The following is a 14,890-nucleotide window of genomic DNA, read 5'->3' as shown; positions in this document are numbered from 1 at the left end:
TAACAACAACTTGTGATTAAAGTGCAAATCCCATTTGAACAACACATTCATATCACCATATGCGTCCAGAAAACCCAACCACATCCACATAAGCCAAACCTCGCACACCCGCACCAATTACCAAATGCAAACGCAAACAAAATATAACCAGGACATAAACGATTAACACTTGGTACTAAAACTGTCAACAAAAAATAACTATATCAAACGTGCTACTTGAGCACTATAACTCAAACTGGTGTCAAACGAAGTAACGTAATAGTTCTTCTTTGATTATAATAGAAGCATAATCTAATAAAAGCATAATCAATATTTTCCCGATTACGCATATCCCAAAATATCCAAGACAACCAACACCAATCACCAAATGCCAACGCAAAAACATATAAGCAAGACATAAACTATAAACAGTTGGTACTGTAATTGCCAACAAAAAAAACTATTTGCAACGTGCTAACTAGGCACTACTATTCGAAGTACTTGTCGTACAAAGTAACGTAATATTAACTGAACTTTCATCACCCCACCAGTCGGCCCATGTTGCTCATCACCCCACGTACAGGATCTTCTATGAATTTTTTGACCATGTTCGCACGTAACACACTATAGTTGCCTCCTTCCAAAGAACGCCCCACGTCAACGTGATTCACGTACTGTCTTATTATTGCACAAACAATAATTGCACAGTCCATGCTGTAATAACACACATTAAAAACGGGCTATCATTAACACACACCTCAAAATCTTGTGCACCAAAAAAGTTGATCGAGAAACAAAAAATACGATGCACTTACGTTTCCGCCCGTTGCTGTGGGCATTCAGAAACTAATTCCACCATTATATCAAAATCCTGCGTACCGACCAGCTGATCCAAGCCATTTACCACCATCGCTTGCCGTTGAATGTCTGTTACAATGTTTTTCTAGGCAATCACGTCGAATCCAATGAGAATAAATAACATGTAATTCCATTACAATTACAAAATGAATAACTTCAACATGATTGAAATCAACTCACTAGTTTTGCGGCCTCCCCGTAGTGCACACCACCGGTACCGGACCTACTCTGCATCGAATTGTAGTGTTTCCAGCTTCCGTCCTCGGTATCATAAACCACTAATGTCCAATGACCAAGGTGGCAAAGGGGAAAATGCATGTAACGTGCACCCTTACCAGCATGTACATTGCTCGTCACATAATTGAATCTTGTCTCCACATTGTCCCCTTTCATCATGTCCTGCACACATCAAACCCACACAAAACAAATTACAAAATTAATCCAAACCATTACATGTATAACGCCACACAATCGACACCCAATAAAACCATACCCAGCATATGCTGCTGAAAAAATAAGAGTTCTCCGGAAAATCTTTCTCCATATTTAACCTTTCTTGCTCATCCGACAGCACCTCTGCAAATGCGTCAATAACCTGCCACAAACAGTGCCATAAACCAAATAAGACCAATATTAACACATTCACACAAATTTACAACACAAATATTTCGGTAAACAAATTGGACCCATAATACTATTGGTAACACTTACATTCCCCCTCACACCTGATTGCCTCACCAGTGATCTAACATCCGAGAAGTACACTGCATTACCATCAACTCGACCAATCCACATTACGGCCCTACACATGTGGTAACAGATAACATTACAATTACGATTACCACAGGAATAATGTATACTACAGTACCAAAAACTACCACTGTAATGAGTATTCCACACAGTCAACATGATACCCACAAACACACACGGTACTCACCTATCACCGTATCATCATACGCAGTGCTTATCACATTTTTCTCCCTCTCAGTCATCATCTTCCATACTGTGTTACGGTTCGTGATTCCAAAACCTGTAAATATTTTCTTCGCATCACCAACATTCAATCGCACCTTCGCGTTGCAACATATCGACACTACATCCAACCCCCCCCGGACTTGGAAACGCTTACTTCATTGTTCACTATCCGTCCCCTATGCCTCAACCCTGGGTACTCAAACCCTGATAACTTCAGATTTTTCCTCACTTTACCTTTGATCTTATGATTGAAAGAGTTCATACCATCCACAGCACTGCCACCTTCCGCCAATAAAGGACTCACAACAACAACGTCACTATCATCTGCTTGGATGGCATCGTCCATTTCGATGTTGTCAACATGGGGGCAGATGCGACAGGAGAGGCGTCCACCATGACACCACCTTCAACAGTCGGGCAGTGGTCCTGTCCATCTTCAACACCAACCACATTCCCAACCACAAATTCGTCAGCATGAGTGTTCGTGACATTCACACTAGAGAAACGTTGCGTCACCCTATGCACTGCTTGCTCAGTAACTTCCTCCTCAAGGGCTGCAAGACTCCGCCGTAACTCGGCATTCTCAGCTACAAGTTTCTTGCATTCTTCATCTTTCACCCTAAAAATGCTCTCGAAACCTTCCACAAGATTAACTGATTGAATTTCATTCTTCTTTTTCAATCTATCAACTTCTTCCTTCAACTCCATTATAATTTTGCTGTCCCCTCCGTCTCAAGTTCTAAAATCAGGACTACCAGGACCAACATGTTCGCACCTATTCTGCCCGATCGGACTATTATACGGTGGTAAAAACTTACCATCTCCCCTATCCAACTCCTCACCGAATACATCGCCATGTTCCTGACTTTGCATAACATACGCTGCAGTCCACGGTTCATTTTATATGCTCCCATCACACTACTTCCCATAGTTCTTGTCCTTCACTTTAACTCTTGCAAACCCACTCACAGCAACTCCTGTCATTTTAACAGCCTCGTCTTCAACCAAACCCACATTACCATCCCCTAACACACCATTTCCTTCTAACATTGAAACTTCGTGCGCCTGCACGACCAACTTGTCCGTGATCACCTAGCCAAAACAACATCATTTACAACCCAACATTAGCACAACCACACATAACAATAACATCATAAACACAACAATGGACGACCTAAAAAAAACCACAATATATCACAAAATATTACCTCAAACTTATTTGGATCAGACAGTTTCAAACCTTGCGAAGTAGATATCACCTCACCAACGTCCCATCTCAGGAATCTGGGAAACCTGTGACCATATTTGGCTTTCACAATATTCGTGTGTTCACACAACCAAACCTGCTCCACAAATAACCAGAAAACAAAAAATTCATATAACAGCCACCCAGAGTCTTACCAAAAAACATAAATTCAGGTTACCAAAAAACCCAACTACAAACAAAAAAAAAATATTACATTTACCGTTAAAGCAATTACGCATTCGGTAACTTTCTTCGGTGTTCGATGGAAGTCCTTCACCGAACACATAAGCATGTTACGTACAGTTGCACTTCAATCATATAATTTCATGGCGTCAAAGTTGTCCACATACAGTATCAACGTCCAACTAATGGTCTCTCCGGACGTTGCAAAAAAAAGCCTCCCACACACATACAAACAAAGGAACTTTGCCGTGTCCTCGTGATCACGCGGCGTGTCCCCCAGCGATGCTTCTGTCAGCAAATCCCTCACAAGTTTTGCTGTAATCCTGCTTGTTCCGGGGCACCTACGCTGGACAAAATCATACGCAGGTTTCGGTCGTGGCGTCAAATCAAGGAATGCATTACCACCTTGCAACCCAAACAACAGCTTCACATCCTCATCCGTGAAGTCAACTCCACGCCCACCAAGAACAAACTTGCCTTCCCGTACGCTGTATGACTTTATGATACGCATAATCAAATCGTCGCCCTTTCAGAACCTCGTGTGATCAAGCTGATTGATTGATATAGCTTCAATCATAATCCAAAATGGTGTCTTCCTCAAGTGTGCCAGGTGCACTTCCCTCAAGTTTACCACGTACACCATTTTAATGATCCCCGCAACATTAGACCAGAAATTGAGTCGTGGTTTCACAGACTTCCTAGCAACACCAGACCGGCTCACAATATTAGGTTGCTTGAACAGGACTCGACCAGGCATGTTCACTCTAACTTTTCTTTTCGATGACAAGCCCAATGTCTCTTGCCTTTTACGCTCACATGACCGTGTCCATCGACTTCCCCCCGAATTAACCCCTGCAGTTCCACAACTAAAATAATCAACACATACAAATTCACTACAACCTGCCAAATTTCTTATTTTCAAAGCAACAAATATTACCCAACCCACTCACAATACTAACACAACCAACAACAGTCCAATTACAAAAAATAAATAATTCAACGACAACGACAACTTCACAACAAAACAATCTGAAAAATCATCGCGTAATTGTACAACATTAATTAAAAAACCAAAATGAGAATGTTCAAACCACTTTCACATAACACCCACGTACACCACACACTTTAAAAAAAAACGTGGACCAAACAAAGCCACATACCGAATTACATTTTACACTAGCATACATATGCCACGTCCCCACCCCTTCTCTCAACCAAAATCGTTTGCTATCCCCACAAACAGGTGCATGCGGTCCCCCCACCCAATGCCCTATTCCGTCAACATTAAAACACCCCACATCCGAATTAATCCTTTTCACAATCTTCTTCACCCACATGACCCACAACACGAACGTGTACGAACCCACCAAGCCCAGATTCAGGAATTCATACTCCAATCACAAACACCCGACATCCCACACCAGAATGGACCTACACGTACATGATTACCTACGTTCCAAAACCAAACAAAACTTTTTGTAAACAACGCAATACACAAAACATTCAGAAACAAGCCCTGAAGTAACAAATTACATTGACATGCATACATCCATATCATATTTCATTGTGTGGAATAACAAATACCACGATCCGCAAATAACAAAACCCTAACCACATAATAATAGTGTGATAAAAGTCAAATAATAACCTAATCCCTTACCAACTTACCTGTATCAGACATCTGAATAATATTTTTGTATCCATCGCCAATGAAACTTCACTCTAATCTGGAATCTTCACAGAGCGACAACCTCTTCCCACGGAATATATTAGGGCTCTTGGTCACCACGAATTAACGATTTTCAACCCTACAGCTTGTCTTACGCTCAAAATAAATTCGTCAAATATTTCCTAAATCTGTGTCGTGGGTTCCGCAATCACCGAATTTCAAAATTCAAATCACAAAAGGGGATAGCCATAACAAATTCTGGAATTCACGTCACCACATAGAACGAATTGTATTCCCCACAAATACATCAACCAAAAAAATTTAGGAACTTTTCAATGGGTCGGGTTAAACAAGATCCACCAACCAACTAGAACGGGTGGGCGTGATATATCACGTGACTGGACGACTCCCTCACATCACACGCAACATACACACCTCACGAGCCACACCAAGCTGACTGCAAAACACACCATCTAAGAAAGTACTGCTACCTTTTTCATTGGGACGTGAAACACAAACACACCCTATTCCCACACACACGCGCGCGCAAAACCCAACCCTCAATTAATGACTCAATGGCAAATTGGTAAACAAACACCCAACAGGACTAAACGGTTTACAAAAAAACAATTAGGACCATATGATCTACAAGATGGGAAAATGGGATTTACTGATCAATTCCCCTAAATTTTATAAGAAAAAAGAAAAGAAATTATTTTATGTTATATTATTAAAATAATTTTTTTATATTTGGGTAAATTTCACTTTACCCTCTATGATTTAAGTCATGTGCGGATTATTTCATGCCTTCGAATATTACCACATAACCCTCTGTAGTTGATGGAGTAATGTGTACAGTTAGCTTTTCTATCTATTCTAACCGGTTGTGCAGTACATGCAAGTGTGGTGCAATTGGACATGAATTGATGATGTTCTTTCACAATTAAAAGACCAAAATGCCCCCAGATCTCACACCCGTTAACAACATCATTCTCTCTCTAGACTAGAGAGAGAGAGGCAAACAAACTCCGGTGAGGCAACCAACACCTTCACCGTAGAACACGATCAAATGGCTATCGCCGAAACTCGCTATTCAGTAAGAATCCATTGACAATACACGTTAGAAGCCATGAACGACAACTGTAGAACAGAAAACCCACACGTTATCTACATGTCGCCACCCGTAGCTCACGAGATCATCGAACTAACTACAACACCCACACTCACTGTAACAGCGACGCTGGAGATAAACCCAGCATCGTCGGGATACTTATGAACAGACCACAAACCAGAGACCAACACCGCCAATGATAAACTAGTCACTACGCCATTACCTGAGAATTTCAAGAACAGGTCGTACCACCGGCGACACCCCGACCGCCAATGTCATAACCCAGAACAAACGAGCACTCCTGGAAACAACCCATAGCACCTGGAACGCTGATATACATACATACATATATATACATATATATACACACATATATTTTCTTTGTTATTCCTTCTAACCCATATATAATCTGTATATATATTCCTGGAAGCACAAATTTGTTGGGCCATTGTATTAGCTTGAAACTCAGTGTAATTGAATAATTTTGGATTAGCAGAGTGCAAACTCAGCTTGAAACCCTAATTTGTTCAACTCCACTCTCCTCTTCTCAGATGCACGACTGTTGGAAGTGAAAATGGTAAGCAAGGTTAGATATATATATACAAGGGCAAATTGGTCTTTTTACGTTTGCTATTAACAGTGTTAACTATGTACATTACTCCATTAACCACATGAAGGTTATGTGGTGATATTGGAACGTCAGGAGGGTAATTTGCAAATGGCCAAAACCATAGGGGGTAAAGTGAAGTTTGCCCTTTATATTTTGTCAATCATTTTATTTCTTTTATTTTTACAGGGATAAAATTGGTATTATGAAAATATAAGAATCTGTTGATTTTTTTTCTCTCTCAATCTCTTCACTTTTGAGAAGATTAAAAATGAGGATTAGAAGAAAAATGAGTTGCCCACTGTTTCTCTCTATTTCTCCCCATTTCTCTCCACTTAAATTATCTAAATAAGTAAGAGAAATACATATTTTTCAATTTATTTATTTTCTCTCCAAATCACTCAATCCGAACATAGTGTTAATATTTTTATGTTTTTTTTAAAATATTTATCTCAAAATTTAAAATTAAACAAAAAATAATATATTGACAAAATCAGGTGATATATAAATATTTTATAATATATAATTAAATTTTAATATAATAGACTTTTTTATATCATATGATAGTTGACATGATATTTTAAATCTAATTTTGAATAAAAATTATTTTTAAGAGCATGTTTGAATAAAATTTGAAATAAGTTTGGGAGTTGGTACTCGATGGTCTGTCTCAGCTTTTAGGAAAGACAAATCGTTTCCTCTACCAACCAGCAAAGATGAGTGAGATCTGACCAAACAGAAAAAAATGGTTTGGGAAGAACGTTTTTAATATGATTGTTTAATTTTAATTTTTAAATTTTTTATTTTTTTATTAATTTAGGCTGACTAAATTAGTTTAGTTTACAAAGAAATTTTTTAGTTTTTTATTTTTTTATAAAAAAAAATAAAATGATTATGATTTGAATATAATAATTTATCTAATTAACTTATTATATTTTTTTAATATTTTTTTAGTCACAGTCCACTTACCCAACGACAAGGTAGGTAGCCAAATTTCGTGTGAATTGTTTTTTGAACGTTTTAATTAATTATTATTCCTCGAAATTGAATGTAATTCTCTATTTCAAAATAAATAAAATTTGAATGTAGGTGAGTATCAAGATTTTGATTTAATGGAGCCAGTTGTTTAAATATCATATTTGCATATTATTCTGTTTTTATTGGGTATTTGTTTTCGGTCGTGCTACATGTACTAATTAGTGTAAATATTAATGTACTAACTAGTGTTATGATATTATTATTGATCACATTTATTATACAAGTTATAAATATCCAAAATCATGTTACATCATCTGTTAATACACTAGTGTGTATATTAATTAGTACATATAATATTATTCATTTGTTTTTGAAACACTACTAGAATGAATACATTTTAATATCACATAAATTTCTGTGTTAAAAATAAAAAATTTAGGGGTACTTACGTGTAGGTCCTAATAAGTGAACTTATTATCTAATAGGTCCTATGAAAAAAATTTGTCATAAAAAGCATCACTAATTGTAAGTATTAGCGACAATTTATAAAAATCATGACAAAAAAAGGCACTAATTGTCAATTTTTAGTGACAAAAAATTATTTTTAGCGATAATTTTACGAAAATTTATTTTTAATAAAACTTGATGGGAATTAAGTCCAACTATTAAGAGCTAGTGATAATTACCTCAAAAATTTATATTTAAATATAATGGTGCGGCTCCTCGACAAGTCTAACTAGCCCCTTTCTCTTCATTTGACCCACCTTGTAACAATTCATATTTCACATGGTAATCGGAAACTTTTTTATTTTTTTATTTTTTTCCCTTTTGCTATTGCTTATAAATAGAGTTATTTTAAACTTAGTTTTGTTGATTTTTTAAAAAAATTTATTCAAAATAATTTATTTTTGAAGTCCATTTAGATTAGAATTTTAAAAATTAAAAAACTAAGTGAAAACAGAAAAACAAATCAACCATTATAGGCTTAATGGATAAAATTTTGTTTAATTTTATTTTTTTAGTGAATTAATTTTAATTTTTTTAAAATTTCAAAGTCATCTAGACAAACATCAACAGTAAATTTTTCCATAATCAAAAAAAATAATAAGTCACTAAAAAAGAAAAAAATAAACTGAAAATAAGCTATAGCTTATAATTTGGTGTGCCAAAGAAATACTTAGGCCTAATTTGGGGTGTCCTGAAAAAGTAAAAAAGTCACTATCCTATTTAAGTCAGATTATCTTATTTAAATCGCATCATCTCTCTACCACATCACTTCAAACCCAACCCATTTTTTATAAAAAGTCAAAAAATACATTTATTGAATATTCCAACATGTTTCTTTTTTGAAATACTTAGTCATATACTTCGGCATGTTTCTAACAATTCACATCATACCACGGGAAACTTCAAAGATAGAGAATTTTTCTACCACTTATCGATTTCGGTTTACAAAGCCAGAGATTATATAACAAGTCCCCCAAAACAAAAGGGAAAAAACTCACTCCATTCCATTAAACTCATAATTTCTTACAGCACAGACAACAATTTCATTGCCCGCTACGAGACATTTTAACTTATACGATCCTCCTACACACGGGTAATGAAAATCACAAGCATTCATATACATACACATATATATACCCCTCACGACATGAGTACTTCTACGCTTGCAGTCTTCATCACCTGGCACACTGGGCAAACATTGATGAACCCTTCACAATCCTTGCAAAGACACAAATGCCTGCACGGCATTAACAAAACAGAAACCTGTTTACCCTTGCAAGCTCTGCAATTCAATTGCTGATTTGCAAAAACAAGATTGTCATGACGAAACTGGTTAGTGTAAGAGGCAGCGTCGTCAACCTCGCTGTCCCCGCAGCCTTCCCTGGCTTGGACAGCACCATGTGCAATGGCCTGTTGGAGATTGGTCTTGAGAGCATTGACAACGGACTCGTTGTATTTTGCTCTGCAGTGCCACGCCTGGGCTTCTGTGGCAACCTGCTTTATTCTCTCTGCTAGTTCCTTGCTCTTGCGGTTCATGTTCTCTATTTCGAGTTCTTTATCTTGTAACTTTTTGAAAACTCTTTTCTCTATGGCGTTTAGGAAACGAGCTGTCTGTCTCTGCTTCAGCTCTCTTATACCCTTCATTATGCTTGCTTCCTGTTCAACAAAGACAGTGAGAAGTTGAAAAAATCTAACAAGTTACTTTGAATATCACAAGCGTTCACATTGATGACACGAAGTAATAGGACTAAGTTTTTTTTATAAATAAAGTAATACAACTTTCAGAAACCAAAAACTTCCTTGTTGGATGGAAAATTTCACCGATACAGATGCTCATTCTTTACCAAACTTTCTGAAATAAGTGAAGAGAGCATGTGACCCAGATTTAAGTTTTGTTTATTTCGGCCAAAAATATTTTTTACAGAAAAAAATTCCAATTTTTTTTTCCCGGGAAAAAAAGTTTTTCTATGTTTGCACCTTTGAAATTTATGTACAAATGGTTGCATTAGTGGTAGTAGGGTGGTGGCTATGGTGGCTTTCGTAGGTCTAGTAGTGGAGGTGATGGTGGCGGCGGTAGTTAGGTGGCATTAGCAAGACTAGTACAGAATGTGAAGCGAAGTCTCATATTGCCTAAGTAATAAAATACTGTGAGGTTTATAAGTGTGACAGCACCCTCGCCTCAACAGCTACCTTTTGGAGTTGAGTTTTACCTAAGATCGTACAACATGGTATCAGAGCTGGGTAGGGAGTGTGTCCTTAGCTTGCAAGCGGCATGTGTTGCCGAGTAAGCACGCTACACATGAGAGAGGGTGTGCTCTTGACTAGTTTTTTGGTGTTGAATTCTACTCAAGATCGTGTAACTTGAAAATGTTTTCCATCTTTTAAAAGTGAAAAACATTTTCCTTCCAAATAGGCCTGTTTTCGATTGACTTCCATTTTCCGTTGTACCAAATGCCAAAAAATATGGAAAAACTTGTTTTTTGCCCAAACAAACGGAATGTTAATGTGTAAACCATGTAGCACCAGGAAAAAAGATCCCAAATGCTGGCACAATCACCAAATTAATCTAAGCAATTTTAATAATAATTGTGCTCCATCTTTTTTCTATCATAAACTGCCACAAACCAATCACATCTGTCTTTTTTCAATATTCATTTACAGACTCAAAATTTCTTCCAGTTCCTTGGTTGTAAAGTAAACCAGAACCCTAGTTTAACCGTGACACAATAAATGATAACCTAGGTTGGAAATGACAAATGAGTCTAACTAGTAGCCACTTGATAGCAATTGTCATCAATCAACTTCTAACCAATTCAAAATGTATATTTGCACTGTTGAAAAGATATGCACGCGTGACATACTACAATTTATTTCAAGATAAGAGTCTCCGAGTTAGAATAGAATGATAGATCATTAAATAAGATTGTCGGTATATTTATAAAACCAGTTTACCTGAAGTCTGATATAATGATCAAATTCTTTTTCCTGCCTATCAATCTCAATTTTAAGACTGTTGCTGAGGGAAAGGCTACCAGGTAGGGCAGCTTTCATGCCTTCACTAGCAGAAGTAATAGAAGAATTGTGTTCGTCTTCCTCGTATGAAAGTTTCAGACCAGTTGATACAGGATTTTGATTCAAAATTCTACTGGCATGGCCAGCTTCATCTTGACAGAAATTATTGTTTAAAGATATCTGAAGCTTTTGCTGCCTAGAATTAGGTTCTGGTTTCCGAGCTCTTTTGATAGGTCGGTTTGTTGCTGTTGCCATGTAGTTTAAGGGATCCACACTACAACCAACTGGAACTGCAACATAATTGCAAAAAAGAAATAATTTTTATTAGATAAAGAATAGGAGACCAACCAATAAAATTCATCTGGATTAAAAAAAAATGGATAAATTATTAATTGAATAAGTTAACAAGGGGAGAAAAGGGAAAGAAGTGTAATACTAAAAGCATACAATGAATGCAGATTGAACAAAATTGGAATTTGGAAGGGGAGAAAAAAAGAGAAGAGTACTGTATGTGTCATGTGTTCATTTGATCCTGACAATTACCTAAATGGGGTAGCATTCTTCATGGGTGACCTCTCAATAGACCGTAAACAGGATGGATAAACACGATCACCCACGAAGGTCACAAATAGAAATAAAAAAATAAACAAGATCACCCATGGAACAAAGTTTTTTCCTTCTTTTTTTAGGGTACATTAGAGAGGAGGAGGTAATCAAACTAGTGACTTCCTAGTGAGGGGTACACAAACTCTGGTAATTCAAATTTAAACACAAAGAGAACAGTACTGAACGTACAAAAGATGAACAAGTCATTTGGAACACTCACAATCTCCAAATAACTGCAGCTGAGGCAATGCAGTAGCATCATATTGGGAGCGGTTTTCCTCCATGAAAACAGGAAGCACAGGATTGCTGTTATCACTCCCACCAAACATATTCCTGATAGCATAATATTTAACAAATTAATCATTACAAGAGGCATAAGATCAACCAAGCAATTTCTTACTTAAAAACACCTAATTTCATGATTATAATAAAAAATAAATAAATTAAAAATATAGATATATGATCAACCTCAATGCTACAAGGATAAACCTTTAGGTATATATGCTACCAAACTAAATCTATAAAACATCAATTATATATTCCTATGATGAACTAAAACAAGCAAAGAAAATAACACAAAAAGTACATATATAATGGATAAGTATAGGAATCCAAGACAAACAACAACCTTCTATGGTTAATTCAACAAATTTTGTGATGATGATCACAATAGAGGATATGGACTCAATGTCAATGACCATATAAAGAAAGGAGAATATCACAAAATTCCTAATAATAGTATATTACTAACATTAAACCAAGACCAGGAAAGGCAGCACGCTTGGAGCTATATTCATGGGGTATTCCTAAGGACAGAGCTGAGACCATAACTTCGTCGGAATTGAGTGAAGGCAAGGGTTGCAAACCACATATTCTTATTCCAACAAAATCAATATGGAAATATACAAACAAATAAAAATAAAAATAACAATTATACAGAAATTACATAAGGAAGCCAGATAGTTTTTCTTTAAACCAAACCATAACCAAATTCATCTTCAAAACTCAGAAATATTTTCTCCCGGAAAGTATCAATATCAATTCCAAGATCACCACACCACCACATGTTCACACACAGGCCTAGAGAAACAGATTATGAACAATCTCCTAATAAGCATCAGTACTATGGATATGTATATATACAAAAAAACTATAGAGAAATATACCAAATAAAAAAAAAAGAAAAATAAAATAATTATTATTATATGGAAAGAAATAAAAAAGCCAGATAGAAATTCCCTAAACCAAACCATAAATAACCAAATTCATCTTCAAAACCCAGAAATATTTTCGCCCAAAAAAAAAATTAGAAAACTAGTTGTGTTTGGTTAAGTTTTCAAATGGGTTTTTGAGAGCTCAAAACCCAAAATTTGTTTGCTTTACAATTTTCTCAAAACTATTTTCAATCACTTTTTCTATTTCTCCCTTCTCTCACATTCTACACATCAATCAGCTATTTTTTTTCTCTCTCCCCTCTCATTCTCTCACATCCTATACATCAACCAATCACTTCACTTTTTCACCCATCTATTCAACTAAAAAAAAAAAAAACTACAAATCATCTCAAAGTACAAAACTATTTTCAAAGTATAGAACCAAACAAATTTTCAAATTGTGAAAACTCTTTTCAAAAACTTGCTGTGCTTGGTTGTATTTTCAAACAATGATTCTACACCCATATTCCAATATGATGTTTGGAACGAATTCTCAAATTACATTTCAACAACTCTACAGAAAACTCTGTGTGGGGCGCATTTTTCAAATTTTTTTTTTTTGAAATTTGGCCTAACCGGTCGTCTTACCGGTCGTCCAGTCGGTTGACCGCAACAGTGCAAAATTTTTTTTTTTTGGTCAATTGACATAAGTTAATTTTTATATATTCGAAAAAAATATTTTTCAAATTTTTTAAAATTTTTGATGTGCTTTAATAGAATTTTGAATTGTAAATTTGGTTATGAATTATAAGTTTTTGTATCAAATATCATATGTCACATCAAAAATTTCCCGCTCAATTCAAAACTCTTTTACCAAACAAATTTTCCATACTCAAATCATAATTCCAAAACTCACAAACTCAAAATACAACTCTGACTCTCAAATCATATTTAGAAAGCGCTACCAAACACAACCTTTTATCTTTCAAAACCAAACCAAACATATCTCTTCCAGGATCACCACATGCTCACACAGAGCTAGAAAAACATATTATGAACAATCAATACTACGGATATATTCAAAATCAATGAGAAAATACACCAAATAAGAAGAAACAAAAAAACAATTATACAGAATATAGAAAGAACCCAGATAAATATTCCCTAAGCCAAATTCATCTTCAAAGCGCAGAAACATTTTCGCCCAAAAAAGACAGAAACCAGAGATACAAACCACGTCCAAGATCGCCACACCACCACATGTTCACGCAGGGGGTGCTAGAGAAATATATATAATGATGAACACTCTCAATAATATCCTAATAATAAGAATCAATACTAGGAATATAAACAAATATACTCTGCATATACGAGCATCACAGAATCAAATAAAAGGCGAGGAGAGATCGGAATGGGTACCTCAAAATGCTGAGAGAGAATCGGAGCGATTGAAGATGGGTTGTTTAGAGTGTGGCGATGATGAGAAGGAAAAATGAGATCTTGGGCACAACAATGGTAGTAGGAATAGTAGTTGTTGTTGATGAGAAAGTTTTTGATGATTCCACTTGTTGGGTTTGGAGTTGGAGGTGGATTTGGAGGAAGAGGAAGAATGGGTTTTGGGGAAGAAATCTTCTTCATTGCTGTTTTCTCTCTCCTCATTCTCTCTCTCTCTCTCTCTCTCTCTCTGTCTGGCATGGCAGCTTTCTTTTCGTTTTCCCACCACCAATAATTTCGTGTTTTTTTTTATTTTATTGTTTTGGTTACTGGTGTGTCATTGAATTTACTAAACTATCCTTTCTCTTTTTTGGGCTTTTGTAGTTTTTGAGATGTGATTGGATTTTTTAATAGTTGAAAGATTTAAGAAGTATTTAAAATAGTAAGTAATGGATTTTTTAATAGTTGAAAGATTTAAGAAGTATTTAAAATAGTAATGATAAATAAAAAGTGAATAAAATATATTTATAATTTATTTAATTAATTTTACATATATATATTTTTTTAATTT

At 35.7% G+C, this 14,890-nt stretch overlaps 1 protein-coding gene across 1 annotated transcript; it reads right to left on the bottom strand.

Annotated features, from left to right (window-relative positions):
• Window positions 1–9,022: 9,022 nt before the first annotated feature.
• On the bottom strand, window positions 9,023–14,620 carry LOC114263421 (BOI-related E3 ubiquitin-protein ligase 1). Its single transcript, XM_028203960.2, has 4 exons — window positions 14,305–14,620; window positions 11,952–12,064; window positions 11,066–11,415; window positions 9,023–9,769 (listed from the first exon to the last, which is right to left on the bottom strand). Exons 2-4 carry the CDS (start codon window positions 12,058–12,060, stop codon window positions 9,254–9,256), a joined length of 975 nt encoding a protein of 324 aa, XP_028059761.2. The 5' UTR covers window positions 12,061–12,064; window positions 14,305–14,620; the 3' UTR covers window positions 9,023–9,253.
• Between the last annotated feature and the right edge of the window lie 270 nt (window positions 14,621–14,890).

Source organism: Camellia sinensis, chromosome 4 (assembly GCF_055761805.1).
Source record: "Camellia sinensis isolate YWXY chromosome 4, ASM5576180v1, whole genome shotgun sequence".
Taxonomy (NCBI): Eukaryota; Viridiplantae; Streptophyta; class Magnoliopsida; order Ericales; family Theaceae; genus Camellia; species Camellia sinensis.
This window is presented reverse-complemented; position numbering and strand designations above follow the sequence as displayed.

Excerpts from the sequence above, each read along its gene's own strand:
- LOC114263421 (XM_028203960.2), bottom strand. The coding sequence starts at position 12,060 with ATGTTTGGTGGGAGTGATAACAGCAATCCTGTGCTTCCTGTTTTCATG. Across the intron at positions 11,416-11,951 it reads GCTGCAGTTATTTGGAGATT|TTCCAGTTGGTTGTAGTGTG; the intron begins GTGAGTGTTCCA and ends ATTATGTTGCAG. Across the intron at positions 9,770-11,065 it reads ATCATTATATCAGACTTCAG|GAAGCAAGCATAATGAAGGG; the intron begins GTAAACTGGTTT and ends TTTGTTGAACAG.